Source organism: Alligator mississippiensis, chromosome 1 (assembly GCF_030867095.1).
Source record: "Alligator mississippiensis isolate rAllMis1 chromosome 1, rAllMis1, whole genome shotgun sequence".
NCBI lineage: Eukaryota > Metazoa > Chordata > Crocodylia > Alligatoridae > Alligator > Alligator mississippiensis.
The window spans coordinates 40,594,092-40,614,841 of NC_081824.1; the positions used below are offsets into that span (position 1 = coordinate 40,594,092).

Below are 20,750 nucleotides of genomic sequence, written 5' to 3' on the forward strand. Positions count from 1 at the left end.
CTGGCAACTGCAGCTTATGAGTATCTTTTAATACAAAGACAGATGTTGAAAAATAAGTTCTATATGACTTGAAATCTTATTCCTTGGACACTAAAACTGCATCCAAAGTAACAGGCTTATAAATAAATTACCAAGTAGTAAGAGTATATCAGTTGAGTAACTTAGATACATTGTTTACAAGACTTGTGGAGTTGTTTTTTGTTTTTGAGGGGTACAAAGTCGCCAAGATTTATTTAGCTTAGTTCTGATATTTTTCCTTTTCAGTTCTTTCTTGGGTTCTTATATATTATATCCTCACAAACTGTATCTCCAGTTTAACAATTTATGAGTTTCTGCAAGGTTCTCCCATTTCCAGATCATTTGTGTTCATACCTAATAATCCTTTGTGTATGAAATGTGTAAGGAGGAAATGTGTTCACTAGGTAGAGTGTGAGTCCTCACTATAAGTACCGTACCTTAAAAAGGACAGAAAGTTGGAGAGTTGTAAGTGGATTTGTGTCCTCTTAATACTTTAATAAGTAAGTTGAGTTTTAAATTGTGGTGAGTTGCTAAATGTGAAAATGTATGTGCTGTAGCTTTTGCCTGAAACATGAACTTGATATTACTTATCTTTCCTGTTTTATGGAAATAGATCTTGGAAAAATTAAATGCTTTGGGAGCAATTCATACTGCAATAAGAGATTGGTTTCCTCCTGCTTTATTTTTGTTAGCTGTAAACTTACTATTTCTCAATCAATTACAGAATTTTGGGGGGAAAATACCAATCTAGATGAGACCTGAAAAATCTCAATGGAAAAAAATTCCCCAGAATTTCATGTCATCCTTAAAAATCACAAGGGAGAACAGGGAACAATCTATTTCTTAGCACTACTAATTGCTTACATCAGAAAACTGTGCCTCCTGAAAATACCTTGCCTGCTCAAAAATGGAAGAGGGACTGAAATAAAGATTTGTCAGGTTCTGAAACATTTTCAGGAATAATCATGTGTCACATCTGTCATGAATAAACTGCTCATTGCTTATAGGACAGTCATGCCATTTTTGGGCCAGGACTGGAGATCCCCAGGATGGAGATGGATTAAAACGGAAGATGGCTGGAAACGATGTGAATCTTTTGATCCAGCACTTGAAGACGAGAAGGCCCAACTTAGTGATATCAGTCATGCTATGTAAGTTTCAAGAGAGAATGACCAGTATTATTCCACCAAGGAAGTCAGGGGAGAGGTGTATAGGAGGGGTTGTGCTCAAAGGTGTAATTGTGATTTCTAGTCACGGTGTCTTTTTTTTGTGCTATATGCATTTTTGCCTGCATGCAGTAGAAATACCTAACTGTAATCAGTTGCCTTGGACAAAAAGTGCTAATCAGCATTTTGAAAATATTTTTTTTAATGTACATAGGACACTTAAAGTCACATGTAATATGACAAATGTAGTCAGTGTTGATGATTAAGGGTTAGTAATGCTTTTCCACTAATTTCAAAAAGGTCAAATTATCCCTTATAATGTAGCTATAACAAAATGAGGGAATTAGTAAAATTGTTATTTTCCTAAAAAAATAATCTCTAACCAACTCCAGTTTTTGGGATGTCCATTTGCCCAATGATTTCATAAAAATGTTTATAAACTATTCAGGTTTACTTATTGCATATTTTAGAAATAAACGGTGAATGAGTACCTGAGTGTGATTCAGGCATGTCAGGGCGGGACTGAAAAGACTTGTCAATCACACTTAAGAAAATTGAGCCATGTCTAGCAAGCGTAACAAGTGAAAGTTGGTTTTATCTTTGTCCTGACTCACTGTACTTGTGTGCATTAAGTCAGGAGCAGTGATCTTGTCTTGACAGTCATGGCCCATCCTAAGAGCCCTACAGGTCAAAATGCATTCACAGTGTTGTGAGAAGCTTGTGGAACAGTCATCTGCATATGTCTGGTTTTAGTTACTATCATTTGCACTTCTCGTTAGTATCAAATTCAATTCACCCTTGGGTACCATCAATAACTTCCTCCCTGCCCGTGTTTCAGCACCCAGGTTGCCACATAATGCCTTTGATCTTTATGTTAAGTCCATTGATGTCTGTGGGAAGTCTTAAGTGCCAAAAATATACATCTTCCTTTGTGATTTTTAAAGTAAACCTGATTCATGTGTTAGCTAGCTTGATATTGGAATGGAATAATATTTTTGGCAGATTTTAGTAAACTTCTGTGATCTAAATCTTTTTGCAGTTCTTGTCTTGATTTATTCCTGTTTGGTTCCATACCCTGGTATTGCTTGTGATATGAGTTAATATATCTTTTGTTAGACCAGCTTTTATGGGGGATGAGATGCTGGACAAGCTTTTGGATGCACATTTGCCCTTCCTTGAGTCCAGGAGAGAAGTGGATAGAGCCTAAGCTGAATACTAGCAAGAACAACTATGTTCATTTAGCCCCATAATATAAACAAATGTGGTCACTTTAAAATGGAAATGGGAAGTACACCTGCAGAACAAAGAAAAGTTCTAAAATAAGACCTCATGCTCTGCAAGTCTTCTAACATATTTCTTATACCATCTGGTACACAATAGTAGTGCCAAAAAGTAATTGTGGAGGTCAATGCTCTGTGCTAGGAATATCAGCTGAACTCACTTAATAGCATGTCATGGAGGCATCTAATATTCATGTTGTTAGTTCCCCGAGATGTGATAATTTTCAAAAAAGCCTTCTCGTGGCTCTGAAGGGAATTAATAAGCAAATGGGTTGTCTTGGTGTATTCATACCTCCATTCTGGAAATTTGCAAATCACAGTCGAAACTAAGAGACAAGAGTGAAGTGTATGCATGGTGGATGTACATTATGATTTAAATTTGTATTGAGACTTAACTCGGTTGATGTTGCAGACTGTGCTCTCTTTCTGTTCTTTGTACTGATCTGCCACTGACATCTTGCTTTTTCACATAGTCTTGCTAGTGTGGGTGTTTTAACAAAAAAAGGGAAATGGGGTAAAAAAAAAAAGTTGGGGGGGGGGGGGGGAATAGCTTCGCTTATCCAGAACAGTGTTCCATTAAACCTCCCTCTTCATTCTTGAATTCAAATACTTTGTGAAAAAAATTATCTTGACTGCATCTTGAAAAATACCGTTGAAGAAAAAGTAGATTCTGTGTTCAAAATGTTACATAAATCTTATAAGGACTTTCTATTACTTGACTTAATGTGTATTTTGCAATTCATATCATACTTATTACAACTTTCTGTTTTTGTAAGCATGCATTAAAATTCTCAGGAACTTTGTTCTGCTTATCTTAATTGTATGTTTATATCTCTGTTTCCAGTATTGATACTCATGACTTAAAAGCTTTGTGTTTTTAAGTTTTGTTTGAAGTTGAGAACACTTCCTAATAATGACAATAATGATGATAATAAATATATTGATATATCAAATTTTATAAAACATTATATTAATATAAAAATCAATCAGATAAAGATGACAAGCACCAGCAACAGTAGGACCCAGGGGGAGCCAGCAGCAGGACCTAGCAGCTGCAGCAGCAAGGCCTGCCCACCCCAACTGGAAGCCTCTGCCTGACAGGCTTCTGGCCTGTGACCCTGAGGCTGTGCCCTACCTCCTTGTGCCCAAGAGGGAAAATCAGATAAGAATGCAGGGAGGGGAGGGGGAAGAGGGAGGCAGCACCACCTGGTTCCTGGCTGCATTGCCAGAGTGCAGGACTCATCATGGGACCTCCTGTTTCTCAGCCAGGTCTGTGCGGTGTGAGCTGGGTTGGCTCTGGCGGCATCCTGTGGTTTTAGGCATGCAATTGGGGCATGGTCCCAGAGTGGCAAGTGGAGGACGGAAATAGCAGAAGGGCAGCAGTGACACGTGGGAATGAGGGGGTGGGGAGTGGTGGTGAGTAGGCACTCGGGGCCTATCCCAGTGCCCTGGGGCCAGGGGTGGCGAGAGAGAGAGAAGACTGCCACCCTCCCCCTCCACACATGCTATAGCCCTCCCCAGCCACCCGCCCCTGCGCACACTCAGTCCCCCACAAACCCCTTACCCACACACACACCCCCACATGCTCCCCCCCACAACATACAAGAGTAAGACTGTATTTTGAGCTATTATACAATTACCTCTATGTACTCTAAGAAAACACAAGTAAATTAGGACAGAAATATTTTTTGAAATCAAATGAATTCATGGATTTCATAGACGTTAGGTCTGGAAGGGACCTTGAAGATCATCATGTCCAGTCCCCTGTCCCAGGGGCAGGAAGTCAGCTAGGGTCAAAGGACCCCAGCAAGATAAGCATCAAAGCATTTCTTGAATAAGTCCATAGTAGATGCCTGCACCACATCTGGAGGGAGTCTGTTCTTTACTGTCTGAGGCCCCAATACCTGAAATTTTTTTCTTATATCCAGCCTAAACAGTCTTATATCTAGACTACAACGGAATGCATGTTTTAGTAGATCAGGGTGGGCATAATGCGGCCAGCAGACCAGATGTGGGCCCACGGGACCCTAAACATTTAGAATATTAATATATATCTGCCCCTGGCTGCCTGTCATGCAGCCCTCAATGGCTTGTCAAAACTCAGTATGTGGCCCTCTGCCCAATATAATTGCCTGCCCCTGTAGTAGATGTTTGATTTTTAGAATATAATTTGGTATTTTTATGGTTCTGAAATGGCAAACCCTTGCTGAAAGGTATACTTCCAGGTGCAAGGGAAGGGACTTTTGGTGGTCAGGGCTTAGGGGGTGGAACTTCTGGTCCCAAGATAGTGACTAGAGGGTGGGGCACCTGTCAAGGGGTGGGCTTACCCTTGCAGCCCTCAACAACTTGCCAAAACTCAGTAAGCAACCCTCCAGCTGAAATAATTGCTCCCCCTGCTCTAGATTAAGTCTTGAAGTTAGTCTTTGACTTGACTATATACAAAATGTTCTATGAAATTAGATATTGTATTCTCCAAAACCAGATTTAAAAAAAAAAATCTAAACTCATGATATTTCTTCAGTATTTGCATGCAGTAGAGAATGTCCATTTCAGGAGAACATCCCACCCCCTCTTCCCCTTCCCCCAGCAGCTGGCAACCAGGTGTTCTCCCATTGTCATGTTTATCTGTCATGTTTATCTGTCTTCTCTGGACACCTCCTGGGTGTTGGGCATCTCATATCACCAAAGACTTTCGAGACAGATAATGCTAATCAAGATCCATCTTGTCTCTTTCTGCATATAGCTAGGCCTAGCATAGCATAACCCTTCATTCTCTGTGCACACAGTAAAGGTAAACCAAGTCACATAGTATTATACCAACATTAACAGTTAACATAGGAATATTAAAATAAAACCCAGTCTATTGCTCTCTTATATAGAAGTTATCCATTGTCTTAAATTGCAGTAAGGGGAAATTTGAGCACTGAGACATCAATTCCATCTTTTTATAGGGTATGTTTAGGAAAGGAGGGAAACTGGAATTGTTTAGTCTCGGGACAGTTAAAGTTCATTAACCATTCACTTTTTCAGTTCAGTTTGATCTTGTTTTGTTGCATAAAAATAAAATCTAATTATTTCGGTATCTGAAAACTGCTATTCTTTTTACTGTACAGATAAAGCCTGGATGGAAGTACTGGTTACTTTTGGTCATCAGAATTCTCTTTATAAAAAGTTCACCTTGGAAGTTAAAAAAGATGTTTTTCTTGCATATTATTTAACAGATGTCCCTGAGCAAAACCAACCATTTAACTGTAAAATGAGCAGAAGTCTACAGAAACAATTTGAGGATTATTACTAGTCATCTACATTTTACTAGTTTGATTTTTTTTTCTTCTTTTTTATTTTTTTAAGAAAGCTGAGATGGACAAAATGGTTGCAGAACTGAGGCCCCCTACTCTTTGTGGCTAGTCACATAAATGCTGTGTGGTGCAATGGGTGCAGATTTTTTCCCACTTTCTTTAAGATACAGAAGTATTTGGAAATCTGATCTGGAGTATAATCTTTACAGTTCAAGAGAGAAACACCAGATGTGTTTGGCTGAACGCTAGTTGTAGTTTGTATCTGTAAATTAATCTTGTAGACTCATCCGTTATTGGATGTAAACATCTTTGGGGAGGAATTTTTGAAGAAACTACTGTCCTGTGGGAACCAGTGGAAAGTAGAGGTTGTATCGGAATATCTTCCAGGTAGTAACTGTGGATAAAGGTCTCCTATTTGCTATTTCAGGTAAAATGGGCTGCAGTGAATGTAGTGCTTACCACGTTGGTCTGTTTCCAGTGTGAACGTGTGGCAAGAACAGTGAAAGCTTCAGCATTTGGCAGTTTTCTCTGTTAGACTAAAAAGGCATTGGTAGTATTCCCTGCAGTCCAATTGTGTTGCTTTCTTTTAGTAAGACCTGGCATCCACAAAACAGAAAGAAGTCAGAGGACTTGATCCTGCTCTCAGCTAAAGCTGTCAGAGGACAAAATGAATTTGCTGTAACACTGAGAAACAGTCTGTGCTGGTGGAATATTTCCAGTTTTGTTGTAGAGCTAGGTACTTAGATCTCCTGCTGCTTTCGAGCGGTAGCCAACAAGAGCTTAACAGGCTTTGGTTCTGTTTCACAGACCAGTCTCAGTTTGTTCTTGTGTAAAGCTTCTTTTAAGGGAGAAAACATGCATCTTAAAGGTAAGTTCACCTTTGTATTCTCCAAAGCTGCAAAAGGGGAAAATACTGAACAACTGAAATTAGGTTCTGATATTTTGAGGAAGGGCAAGGGGTGTGTTGGTTGGTATCAGTGGTTCTATTTATGGAAAAAGAAGGGACAGCACCTGCCTCTACACATGGGTTTGCCCTGGCACCTGCTGATGCCTGCCCTGTCACTATTAGAGAAGCTATAGGGAAGGTCCTACAGTGGCCCATGGTCATCATTTTCTGTGCATGCTTCAGACTGACCTTTTGTGCACCTACAGATATTCAGGACCTCACTCTACTCATGGTGCTTTACAAAAAGCACCATGAGTTAGAGCCTCCCCCACCACCCCCAATCAAACAGATAGTCTTGGAGGGGGTGGGTAGTCTGCCTGCACTGGCCCTCGCCAGTGATGGGGGGGAAAAGTGTGCTGCTAAATTGCCCCCCGCCCCAGCTCTGGCCATTCAAAAGCAACCAGCACCTCTGTGTTGCTGTTCCCCCTCCTCCCCTGCTGACAGCTATGGGGGTGGGCTGGCCTGGTGCTGCCATCCTAACCACAGGAACCACTGCTAGGAGCCACTGCTGTAAAGTCTTTCAGATGGTTTTATTCCTACCCTCCCACAGAGAACTGAATTAGGAGAGCACTGTTAAAACACCTCAACTTTCTGCAAAGGACGATCACATTCTTTCACTTTGTTGCTGTAGAATATCAGAGGTTATGGAGCCCTAGACTGTACCAACAAATCCAACAAATTAATCTTTTTCTTGGAATCTGTTGAATTTTTTTTTTTTTTTTTACTATCCCACTTGTGAGCAGTACTTGAGATTATTGATTAATCAATAGATGCATATAGATTGATTATATGTGAATGTGATAGAAATGCTGTGTAGGCATGTAGTGGTGTGGCCTAACATTTAAAACAAAGCAGGCTTTTCCTGTGCTCTATAGCTTCTTAAGGCTTGTCAATTTAGGAAATATCAGTTAATTATAACTTGTTTCTCAGGTCAACAGTAGCCGGGAGTTCCTTAGAATGTTTCTCAGCTTCTAGAAGTAGAATTGTGAATTACTGTTTGGCAGTCTTTCAGTTTCTTGGTTATACACTGTGAGAAGTAGCATTGTACACTGCAAAGGAAATCCCTATTACCCAGTCCCGTTTCCCTAGTTGTTATTGGGACCCTTTATGTTCCATGTTGGTAAGAAATAGATTGGGCCCCTAGTGCCCATCTGGTAGAGTGATGATATTATACTTGTGGGCAGGTATGGGAAGGAGATGTCAAGGTATTTGTGTGTGGTTGGTATGACAGTGGATGTGCAGGAACAAATGAAAGCCCTTTAGCCTGGCTAATGCTTTTGGGAAGAAGACAAGATTTGAGATTTCTGGGAATGGATTAACTGATTTAAACACAGCACTTGCTATCCATGCTTGAATCAGCCCCCATCTATTGATTTGAGAGAGCCTTCTCCTGTTAAGTCTGTGTTTGGTATTGCATGCATGTATTGGCTGAGCAAAACAGGAATGTACACATCCACACTCCTATCATGTATCTACATTACATTTAAGGATCCTCAGTGTCTAGTATCACATTTAAGGTTAATAACTGAACTAAAATTAATAATAGGTAGGTGAAGCTGAGGCAAGCAGAAGTCAGCAATGGCTGTGACTAAATTGGATTAGCTTATTTGTGTCTAAAGAGTTTAAAAGTTTAAACTAAAATGGATTCCTCCAATATTTTATATCATATTAATATTATGATATGGTAGTTATGTCAGTTACCAGCTCTTTTTCTCCAGACTATTACTATTTCACAAGAAATCTACCACATTCAGATGTTGCCTTGTCAGTAAATACAGAGTATATTCTAAGTTATATATTTGGTTCTTGGTTTTTTTTTTAGTAACTGCTGAAAATTGAAGGAATTGTATGGCCTTTCGTGAGGTATGGATTTTGGTATGAGCTCTCCCTATGCCTTCTACAGACATTCAGTTTCTCCTGGGAGAGTTGCTGCTCTCCCAGGAGAAATCTGAGTGTACAGATGCTCAAGTTTTTTCACCCACAATAAAAATAGCTACTCCAAGAGAAAAACAACAGGGTAAAAAACTAGGGATGAACCATTCTCAGCAGAGAGTTTCTTCTGAGGCAGTGAATGTCTGTACATGCCATGCACTTCTCTCAGAAGAAAGCATAGTTTGGCAGCATTCCCCATCAAGAATGTTTCTCCCTGGACTCTATTGCTCCAACAGGGAACGGGACGTGCCCCCTTCACAATCCCCACATTGTGCTGCGGGGAAACACAGACTGACCATGAGCAGTCTAGGTCAGCCAATTGGGGCTACATTATACACTGCTGCCATCTGTCACTAGACAGACTCATGGAGCCTACAGAGCATGCCTAGATGTATACTGAGACTGAAGTTTCCCATTGTAAAATAATGTTAAGCCTTTGTTTAGGTAATATTATCATTAATATCCAACAGGCTTGTTAAGTCTTATTGAATTTGCTTTTGTAAAATGTCCCAGCATATTACAATAGATCTATGTTACATACATCAAAATGGTATCTTGAGCACTTGGATAAGAGTATACATTAGGTTACTACACACATTTTAGATCAGTATTTTGTTTTCTGCATTAAACAGACCAAGTTACATTTTTTTGCAAGATTAAAAAAAAAAAAAATGCCCACAAAACTTGGAGTGCTTGAACCAGAATAGCCTGGCAGTGTTTTTCCCCTAATATTCATATTAACTATTCTTTAATTTTTGGTGAAGAAAAATAAAACAGTCATAATTTTCAGAACCTAGAACTTCATTCAGTTATTATTGAATATTTTAGACTTTTCTAAATATGTAGGTTGACTTTAGTTGGATTTCCCTTCACTTTTGTGAATGTCCCCATGCAGACATTTTCCTAACGTAGTAGTGAATTGTTTTTTGATTTTCAGGCCCTTTATGTAAAGGATGTTCCCATTTTACAGAAGCTCTTTTGTTTTACACCTTAGCTAGCTGCCACATCATGAAAGAAATCAAGTCACTCTTTGAAAGTGCTTCACTAACACATCCATTTCCTACTGCAGCCCAACTATGGCATTTAAAAAATGTTTCTTCATATTTCTTCATGTTTCACATATTGAGTATAATTATACTTCTAATTCTCCTTAAGAAACGAAGATAAGGAAGTCCTCAAGTATACTTATGCTGTCCTCACTGTACTCATGGTTGTCTAAAACAGATAGGGTTGTGATCTTCATTTGCTAATTTCTGCTGTAACCAATAGCTCTTTGAGAAAACTACTCAGCAGAAATGATGTTGCAGTGGTACACTGCTGGCTTAGGGACAGAAAATTGGGATTTTTTTTGAGCTTCCTGGTTTTTGTCACAAAAGTGTGTGTTGTCTTTTAAGCAACCAGAATTTTCATTTGGATGTTTTGCAGAAGTCCCCAAAATGGTCCATCAACCAGTATGTAATAATGATTTATAGAGTTAGCTGATTATATTAGTTCTTCCTAAATTGAATTAAAATAAGTCTTTTTCTTTTATAAATTTCCTGAGCAAATAATGCTTTTCTTGGACCTCAGGCTAACTACACAAGCATGAATTTAAGCAATGGTGATCAAAAGCAAAATTTCTTCACAATTAAGGAAGTGGTACTCCTACTGCCTGGAAGGGAAAAGTTTGGAAATTCCTGTTACAGGATGTAGGGAATTCTTCTTTAAAAAAGGGGTGGATGTCCAGTTGATCATCATCTTGCAGTACAGCAGTGTATTTACAACAAGATGCAAATGTTTAACCATTAGATGGCTCTTTAGCTATACTTGTGTGTGTTTTAATTTCAGCATCTTAACAGTTGATGATGAAGACATATGTAATACTGAAGATTGTGAATTTGCAGCCAAGAAAAGGAAAAAAGACCACTTTAGGAATAACGCAAACTCACAATGTAAGACTAGATTGCTTTTTACTTTTATGGAACATCTTCCAAACCTACTAAAGTACCTAAGTATCACTGTAAAACCCACTTATACTGACGTAACTTACTAACATTTGTACTTGTACAAAAATTCAGTTTAGATACATGAAAGATACAACTTTTCTAAACTTTTATTTTATTAATCATGTGGCATCAGATATTGATGGAGCCAAAGAAGATGCATTTAGGATTTTATGATTATTCATGAAATGGCACTTCTAATAATCTCAAGGTAACCTGCATGCCAAATTTCTAAAGTACAATTAATGGAGGTTATAGGACCTTTTGTTTGTTTGTTTGTTTGTTTGTTTTTAAAAGTTGGGGGGGACCACCAGCAAAATAGTTCAGGTTTGGTTGTGATAATAGTGCAGGCATCCCTATTTACTTGACTCTGTTTTCAAACAGCACAGCTTTACATGGCAACTTGTCAAACCTGAAGACACAGGGCTCCTATACACGTGCATGGAGCCTGCTCTGACGTGCTGGAAATCCAGCATGTCAGAGCAGCCTTGATTAATCCAGCAGCCTTTTGCGTCATGTGTACCAGCATTGCCGTGTCTCTCTGCACTGAAAAAATGGCAACGAGGTGCTTTGAAATGAAACACATTCAATAAGCTTTAGTTCAAAGTGCCCGCCCACCATTTTTTTTCAGTACAAGGACGTGTGGTGATGCTGATACACGTGCACAGGCACTTTTAATTAGTGCAGCTCACTAATTAAAGTGCCCGCTGCCATGTCCCACAGCACACGTAAAAATGCCTTAAATGTCTGTCTACTTACCCTGACCTGTTAGAGCAGGGGTTGTCAACTGTGGTACGCATATCCCCAGGGGTACTTAGAAAGATTGTAGGGGGTATGCGCAGGTGGGCAGGGATGGAGTGCACCCCAGGGCACAGCAGCGGCATCTCCCCTGGCACGTTCACCTCTTACCCAAGGAAGGGGAAGGAGGAGGGACATGCTGAGTGCCGCTGGCCCCACGCAGCACACCACGGCATCTCCCCACCTCCCACCACAGCTTGCTGTTCTGAGTGGCTGCTACCCCCTTACAGCAGAACTGTGAGGGTGTGAATGGCAGTGGGAGGGGGTGTTTTGTGCCCATCCCTGGCAGTGAGCAATTGGTCAGGTTCCAGGCTCGCCAGCAGCCTGCAGAGCTGTGACCAGCCATGGGAAAGTGGCGTGGCATGTGGCCAAGCAGTGTGGTGGTGGTGGTGGCAGTGGCTGCTGTGTGTGAGCTGCGCCCCACATTCAGCCCCCTCCTCCCAGCACTGTTGCTAGACACACCCCTGGGAGGGCATGGGGGGCGCATGCTCCCAGATCAGCACACGGGGCAGGGCAGGCTGTGGGCTGCTGCGGGCTGGTGCTGGGGCAGTGCCAGACTGTTCCTGGTGGGGGTGTTCGGCCGAGCTGTGCTGGGAGGGGGTTGAAGGAGCTAAGGTGAATTTTGAGATGGCTACAGCCCCCACCCTGTAGCCCTGCTTCCAGTGCCACTGCTGCCTGCCCCATCCCCCATGCAGATCTAGGGGGCACACATCCTCCATGTCCTGACAGAGGTGAATGATTCGCCCCTGCTCCATCCCCTCCTGCACTGAGGGGCTCATGATCCCCATCCCCACTCCCTCCCTCACTGCAGGAGCAGGGACAGGTGAGCGGGGCCCCAGCCGGCCCAGGTGTTGGAACAAGTGGAGGCCCGGCGGGGGCAACCCTAGGCTTCCATTGTCCCACCACCCAGCCCAACCAGGACCCCACTCAGCCCAGCCCCTGCTTCTGCCTGTTCCCCACTCCCTCCCTCACTTGGGGGGCCTTGATCTGCCCCCCCCCCCATCCCCTCCCCTTGCCCCTTTTCCCATGGACTTACTTGCTGGAGCGCGGGAGGGGAGGAAGCAAGCACTCTGCCTGCCCCAGCCCCACTCCATCCCTCACTGGGGGGGCCTCGATCTACCCCACTCTTAAAAACAAGAAAAAAATATAAAAGGGTACATGAGCTGAAACTTTGAGACCAAAAGGGGTACATTTGTTAAAAAAAGGTTGAAAACCCCTGTGTTAGATGACTTTGTTCACTTCACTTCCCTTCAGTTTCAGAGCTGAATATGTTGGCTAGTCAAGGATGAAATGGATCTGGAGAGCATAGAGTAGGCCTACAGGTGGAGGATACTATTGCTTAGAACCCTTTAGGAACAGAGGAAGAACACTGAACACTAGGGAGACATAGAAAGCTCCTGGTTGAGGGGACAGCACAGCAGAAAACAAGGGGCATTTGTACACATGCATGCACCACAGCAGCTGGCACTTTGAAAAGCACCCGGTGCTGCGGCGCTTACAGTTATATAAGCAGCAAAATGCATGTCAGTACTGAGAAAATGGCAGCGGTGTGCTTTTGAACTAAAACACATCGGAAGCACTTCAGTTCAAAAGTGCACTGCCACCATTTTCCACCCGCTGATGCTCATTTTGCTCCTTATATAACTTCATGTGGCACAGTGCAGTTCACATCAACTACCGTGCAGAGCAGACTTAATAAATTGAGTCTGCTCTGAAGCAGCGGATCTCCAGTGTGTCACGGGACAAAAAGGTACACGTATAAATGCCTATGAAGACCTAGAGTCTTCCTATACCTGCAGAGCATATGAACTGAAAGAGGTAGGAGCCCTGTAGGGAAGGTGGCAATGATGCATGCATACAGGGATGCAATTTGGATCGTACCAGGAGCCCTAAAATTGGCATTCCCGTCTTCTGAGTATTTGATTTCTCAGGCTAAAAGTGTGGTTTTTTTGTTATTGAGTCTACTAGATAATTTAGATAAGCATTTGTAAAGAAAAATTTACCCCCAGCCTCCTCTCCCTGTTTCAAGCCTTTGTTAGCTGCCTTCAATCAAAACTTCTTTGATGCAGATAAGAATTTAACAAGTTAAATTTTATCAGGAGTGATCATTTGTTTAACTTTGTCTTTAATAAATATAGCCAGTATGATGAAAGTTAAAACTGTTACTTGAATTTGATTTTGTTTTAGGTTTTTATCGTGAAAAATGGATTTATGTTCATAAAGAGAGCACCAGAGAAGTAAGTGTCCTATGCCATGCATCTAGTCTTGCAGGTCTTATATATACTTGAACACTACACATAATAAGTAGTACATTGAGGGCTTTGTTTTCACTGCATGCTAATTGTGTCTTAGTCCTGGCTTTCCATCTCTAAGAAGATGCACACCACAAAGCAAGGAAGTCCATGATCTGAGCCTATGGGCAGGATACAATATGGCTTTTAATGCATGTTATACAGATTTAATGCTGTAAACATGCTGTCATGAGTAGCTGTTGCTGCATAAGGCCACTGGGCAGCCATGCTTGTCTGTTACCTTTCTATATACTTGTTCTACTTGTGCCCTGACCTCTTATTGGAGGTCTGTTTTTGTATCCATTAGTTCAATGCCCATAGTCCTGATTTGACTGCAGTTTGTGCAGCTTTACCTGCCTCCAGTATTTGAAGCAGCAGAAGAGTTGTCCTAAGAACACATGTATTTGTATGCAACCACATGGCTGTAGAGATATGCTAGAATCTTATACAGCTGAAGCAAGAAAACTCTGATTATAAGGCTACAAAGAGGAACGCTGAATTCGGTGAAAGCACATACATATAAGCAGCTCCTGGCTGATTGTGTGATTCTTGTATAATCTTCAAATCTCATCAGTAAAGGTACAAGATAAATGGACTAAAACTGAGCTACTGGAATACCAAAAGAAGAACATTTTTTGATTTGTGCATGACATGCTGTCCCTGTGGGGCTCACTGCTTCCATTTCTTCCTATTTCAGCAAGGGTTCATGTGTGAAGCTGAGAGAAGTGTGGGTTTGGACATATCTATGAAGATTCAGTTCTGCCCTCCCATTGAACACAGCCATTGAGGTTGGGGGGAAAGGTGGGTTGACTCTAGCCAGGGAAACCATTTCGATTCTGACAGAAACTCATCCTCTGACCTAGGTAAAGCACTGTGCAGTATTTTCCCACACTGAAGAAGCAGTGAAAGATTTGGCACCTTAGACTAGTATGACAGGAGCTACCACTTTTTTTATAAATAGCTTATTATAAAATACCTGAGCAGATTCTTTACCCCTTCAGAAGCTTTAAGAATCTTCAGCTTCTTTTGCTCCTGGATACAGTTTCATTACACTTGTCCACACTGATCCTATTCCCTTACTCTCCTTATCATGCCACTCAATATGATGGACAAGTGAAGAGAAAACACATGCTGGCACTTTGTGGATGAATACAGTAGGTTTTTAAAAGAAAAAGTATTTAATGTAAACAAAGTTAAGATTTGTGGTTGTATTCTGACTAAACTGAATTGCCTATGTCTAAAGGCGCTGGTTACCATACTTGACAACTTGCATTTTAAGATTTGTGTAGGCTCTTCTGCTGCAGAAATTGGTTTACTGCTCATCCCATCTTCATTTGTTTCTGGAAAGCAATAAAATAATTTTCATTTGGTATGAAAACAAAGATTGCCTGTACATGTACTGCTCTACATTCTCACAGAACGCTCCAATGCGGCCTCACCCTCACATGTATAGGCCTCTGCACATTTAAAAATGGCTGCAGGGGTGCTTTAAACTTCATCAGATGAGGGTTAGGTAAAGCAACTGTGGCCATTTTTAATGCACGGGAGCTTAATACATGTGACAATGAGGCATTTTAGTTAAAGCAGCTCTCTGGGAACCATTTTTTAATTAAAAAATCCCCACCCACCCCTGAATATGTGTATAGGCAGCCTAAGTGTTCTCTAAGACTCCTTGGTAAAGCACAGTGATTTTGCCATCACTGTAATGTGCCTCATCTGATAACTTGTTAGGTTGGCCTCTGTCACAAGACACTGAGAGAGGTTTTTTTTAATTATTATTTATTTATTTTTACTTAGCATGAAACAACAGTTCTTTTGCTAATCTCTTTATTTCCTGGTATCGGAAGCAGCACGACCTCTTGTAGCCTGTAAAAGAGGCAATATAATGCCAGCTAGTGTTGTGTTTTCTAGCCTCCTTCCCCATCAAAAAGTGATATGGCTAGCTAGAATTATTCTGTACTTCTTTTGAGTTCTTTGTGAGAAGTTCTCAGCAGGAAAAGGTTCGGTAATTTCAGCAGTTTGTGTGTTATGTTGTCTCCTGTCCCCCCTCCCCCAGTTAGGAAAAAATGCTATGGTGACTCATCAAGACATGGTCTGGGAACTAGAGCTGTTTATACATGTGCAGGAGGAAGGGGGGGGCGCTTTAATTAAATAGAATGGCTTTTGGAGCCGCTCTAAAGTGCTTAGAGTATCATGTGTATCAGCTTTCCCACACTGAAAAATGGCGGTGAGGGTGCTTTAAGTCTTGTTGAGCCAGCTTTAGGTAAAGTGCCCCCACCACCTTTTTTCAGTGCAGGGACACTGATATATGTGACTCTGGAGTCTGCTGGAGCATGGTAATTGCCACGCTTCAGCAGATTCAGTTGATCAAGTCTTCTCCGACATGTTTGAATTACAGTGCATTGGAGCAGCCTCTCTGCATGTGTATAGGCACCCTATGAAATTACTTGGTGTCAGTGGGTGTATCTACACGTATGCTTTACTGCAGAGTTGACTAATTAGCTCCACAGTAAAGCATCACCGTCTACATGTGCACCCATATTAGGGTGTAGGAAATCAATTAACTCTGCTATAGGATAATACTGTTCAGGGTAAGTCCTATTCTACAGCGGAGTAATTTGCACTGCCTCATTGCACGTGTAGACCGTGACCGAGGCTGGCTGGGACATGAGGGTGCTACAGTGCAGGGTTTGCCTGCCAGATAGCCCCACACAGTAGCACCCTTGTTCCCCAGCCAGTTCCTTCTCCCCCTCCACCCCGGAACCTGCTGCCAGCCTGGGGCTGCTCCACCCCAGCTCTGACTGCTGCGGCCCCAAGCACAGATGTATCTGCACCTGGGAGCCGCTGACTCTGGTGTAAACTACATGGGAGTTTATTATTCCATACTAATTGCATGTGTAGATGCACCCAGTGACAAAGTTCTGAGTTTGATACTGAAGCAACAGGAGTAAGTTGACTTTCTAATAGAGTTGCAATAACTCCCCCACCCCCCAAAAACAGAAAACATATCTAGTTGGGGAAACACATATCTAGTTGGGGAAACAAAGGATGTAGAAAAGGACTACTATCAGTAACTTTGCCATGATTGTAAGATAAAGCCAGGAATGGGATTTCACAGGGATGTGCCTGAGACCTGTTCCAGGAGACCAAACCTCTATGACTGATGACCTTACAGAACTGCCCAGAGCTACTACGTGCAGAACATATAGAGCAGCTCTTAGAGGAGACGGGCAATGAGTCCTGGGCCCTCATTCCATTTGCAGACTGGGATTTGCACTCCTCCTAGGTCAGTACTGCAGAGAGAGAACAGATGCACATTAGGGTTACATATCTTATTAGTGTGATAAGATTTTCTTTGTTTGCATATCCTTTTACCATTTTAGGGCAGTTGATATACCTGCTACTTTCATGCCAATGAATTTCAGTAAAGGTGAAAAGAAAATCTCATAATGTACATATATCAGACTTGTACAGTGCATTGAGGTTCTTGCCTTGAATTCCAATTCAGAATGAAAAACCTATTATTCAGCCCCAGTGTTTGCCAGAAGTTTGAATACATGAATATAAAATAGCATCCTTTAGTCTTTCAGAGACGCAGAGAATTAAACCTTTCATTTATGCCAAGGAAATCTTTCTAGCTTGTGACAGATAAGCTAAAAAGTGACCAAACCAGGATTGTAAGTAATCACTGAGGCTATCTGGAATTCTTACTGTGTTTTAAAAAATCTATTTTATTTTGCAATAGGCTGGAATGAAAGTCAGATTGGCACTAAATCAGTTTCTGATTGTTAGAGTAACAATGTACCGACTTTCCCACAGCTTAACAGATCAGGCTTAAGGAACGTGTGTATGCATCTTTTCCATTCATCTGGGCTAGGTGTTCATAAATATACCAAGGTCACCCACAAGTGACAGCAGCACAATTGAGAAGGAAGAGTATCCTTTTGCTTGCTAATAAGTTAGGCATAGGCTGGGCATATGAAACCCATATGTCTATACAATTCAGGAAGCCCATCCATTCAAACCATTCCGTTATTTTAGAAATATTTCCAATTTTGGTAAGCCTGCATGACAGCATAGGAGTAATTGCTCTGCAGGCATCAGTGCCCACTGCACCAAATGTAGATTTTTTTTTTTTCTTTTTCAAGCCTAAATTGATTTGCATGCTGTATGTCATTAGCAGTCTGACGTTACCCAATAGAAACTGGCATTAACTACATGCTTCTGGACCATGTTGTGCAGAGGCACCAAAAAGAAATGCTGCCTCCCCATTTAGAAAAGAAACAACAGTTCTTGCTTTTCATAATTAAGGGGATGATCCAGCCTTTTGTCATCCTGGTTACTGCCAGGAAAATTTGGCAGGCCTATACCATTTCCTTTTGCATCTCAAGAATAAACAGAAAGGTTGATAAGTTGACAACTCTTACATGAGGATAGAGAAGTAGTTAACTATTAATCTGAAGGCAGGTGGAAGGCAGGGTTGGGTGGCACCATAGGCACCTGCTTCTCTGGTACATGTTCACTTAATGAAGCAATGGGATGTGCTCACCAATCTCAACAATCGCAACTCCTGCCGTGTCACACAATGATGGCTTGGGGGTCATCATTGACCACAAGATGAACATGAGCCTGCAATGCGATGCTGCGGCTAGTAAAGCGACCAAAATGCTGGCTTGCATCTATAGATGCTTCTCAAGCAAATCCCAGGACGTCATTCTCCCCCTGTACTCGGCCTTGGTGAGGCTGCAGCTGGAGTACTGCGTCCAGTTTTGGGCTCCACAATTCAAAAAGGATGTGGAGAAGCTTGAGAGAGTCCAGAGAAGAGCCACACGCATGATCAGAGGTCAGGGAAGCAGAACCTACGATGACAAGCTGAGAGCCATGGGGCTCTTTAGCCTGGAAAAGCGCAGGCTCAGGGGTGATCTGATGGCCGCCTACAAGTTTATCAGGGGTGACCACCAGTATCTGGGGGAACGTTTGTTCACCAGAGCGCCCCAAGGGATGACGACTAAGTCAAATGGTCATAAAACTACTACAAGACCATTTCAGGCTGGACATAAGAAAGAATTTCTTTACTGTCCGAGCCCCCAAGGTCTGGAACAGCCTGCCACTGGAGGTGGTTCAAGCACCTACATTGAACACCTTCAAGAGCAAACTGGATGCTTATCTTGCTGGGATCCTATGACCCCAGCTGACTTCCTGCCCTATGGGCAGGGGGCTGGACTCGATGATCTTCTGAGGTCCCTTCCAGCCCTAATGCCTATGAAATCTATGAAATTCACAATTTTGACATTGGGGATCAGAGCCCAATAGTACCATTACTTCTTGACAGTGCAGGGGGAGCCTGGGATCATAATCCTGGCTTTCCTTTGCCCTGGCAAATAGAAAGCCAGGTGTCCAATGAACTTGTGCAGTCCCGTGGCTGGGACCAACAATCAGCTGCTTGTGGGTCCTACCCCCAGACCACATTGGGGCCCATCCCATAGCTCTGCCATACATTCAATTTAAAGCATGATGGAAACCAGCCACAACATTATTGCACATAGTCTGTGGGATAATTCTTGTGGTTTATTTCCCATTTTATTGCACCATTAATTGCCTGAACTTGTGGCTGGGTTACTATTTAAGACACAATTAACTGGCTAATTGCATCTTAAGTGTAATGTTTGCCAGGGACCTTAGAGACTAACTGATCACCTGTGAAAGCATATGCCTTTCTGAGCCAGTTAATCTGTAAGGTCTGTCCTGCCCTGTCTTATGTGAGCATAGAGTGACTAGATTTCTGATGCTTGGAAATTTGCATGTAAAAGCACAGAGATAGCTATGAACAGCTATAGCATCAACCCAGACAGCGTGACAGCTCCCTGTTAGTACAGTAGAACTTGTATACTTCACAGGGTTAAGTTCTTAACTCCCTGCAAATTTGAGGATTTTATCTGGGGGTATACATTGCTGAAGCAAACTGTGCACGGGACCACTGAGGGGTTTCTGCAGCTTTTACTTCAAAAGGGCACCACTTCTCTTACCAGCTGTGCAGGACTGTTAGTGATCTCCAGCTGATCATAGATGTGAAATTAAAATCAAAGCTGCAGCAAGCAGCTAAACAGCTTGCTTTTTATTTGACAATTCGCTGTGAAAGTCTTGGTTATTTTGTCTTAGCAGTGTGATCACAAAGCAGAAGGACAGGCTGTGTTCACAAACCCACAGTTACTCATCCTGAGATTTAGCGCACACAAGATAAAGCTTTAGGCTACATGCAGGTGTTATGTTTCTTTTGGAAGAATCACATGTTTCTCTTGGTAGAAACCACAAGGGTACAGGTGTTTACACAGTTTCTCTTGGAATGAAAATAGTGATTCTGGGAGAAAAATAATCCACTTCTTACCTAGTAAAGGTTGCTCCCAAGAGAGTTTCTCCCTGAAAAACAAACACATCTGTAGGCTTCTTTGTTTCTTCAGTCTTCTTGGGGACCAGAAATAGATGAGCAGCAGGGAAATGCTCCCCAGGCCTTCCTGAGACAGGGGTCATCCTTGTTTGGGGAAGGCAGGAAGAACAATTGCAGATGTGGATATGGGAAGCTTTCCTGTTCCAGAAAGGTATTTTATGTGTATGCTTTGCTTAGCAATCATGCTTGTGTGTTTTTTCTGAATTGGGACTTTTGTGATTGAGAAGCAAATATAATTTTTGTTTCATTCCACTTACATTTTATATTCTTCTTTTTCAAGAGACATGGTTATTGCACCCTTGGAGAAGCTTTTAATCGTCTAGATTTTTCAAGTGCAGTTCAGGACATCAGGAGGTTTAATTATGTGGTCAAAGTAAGTTGCTTTTAAGATATGTTTCATAAATGTTTTGCTGATGTATCTGCATGTGCACAAACCATTTGGCATTATTCAGGTGGTGGTTTACAACTGCATATATAAGGTCTTTACGGGGAAGTATTATTTTTATATCATATTAATTGTTTATATATGCAGTGAACTAAACTGTGCTGGTGACAACTATTTTATTATACCATGAATATTCTCAGCTGGAAAA

General features: G+C 41.8%; 1 protein-coding gene across 3 annotated transcripts in view; it reads left to right on the forward strand.

The window, feature by feature from the left end:
* The window catches only part of FBXO25 (F-box protein 25), a 71,909-nt gene that overhangs the window by 6,793 nt on the left and 44,366 nt on the right, over positions 1–20,750 (forward strand). For 2 of the 3 annotated variants that reach the window (XM_006269743.3, XM_059730026.1), the window contains exons 2-5: positions 1,026–1,169; positions 10,469–10,572; positions 13,609–13,658; positions 20,438–20,530. In XM_006269743.3, coding sequence (XP_006269805.1) covers positions 1,033–1,169; positions 10,469–10,572; positions 13,609–13,658; positions 20,438–20,530 — 384 coding nt within the window. In that variant the 5' untranslated portion in view covers positions 1,026–1,032. Of the gene's footprint in view, positions 1–1,025; positions 1,170–10,468; positions 10,573–13,608; positions 13,659–20,437; positions 20,531–20,750 lie in introns of those variants that run through there. The other variant, XM_006269745.3, reaches the window with a different exon arrangement.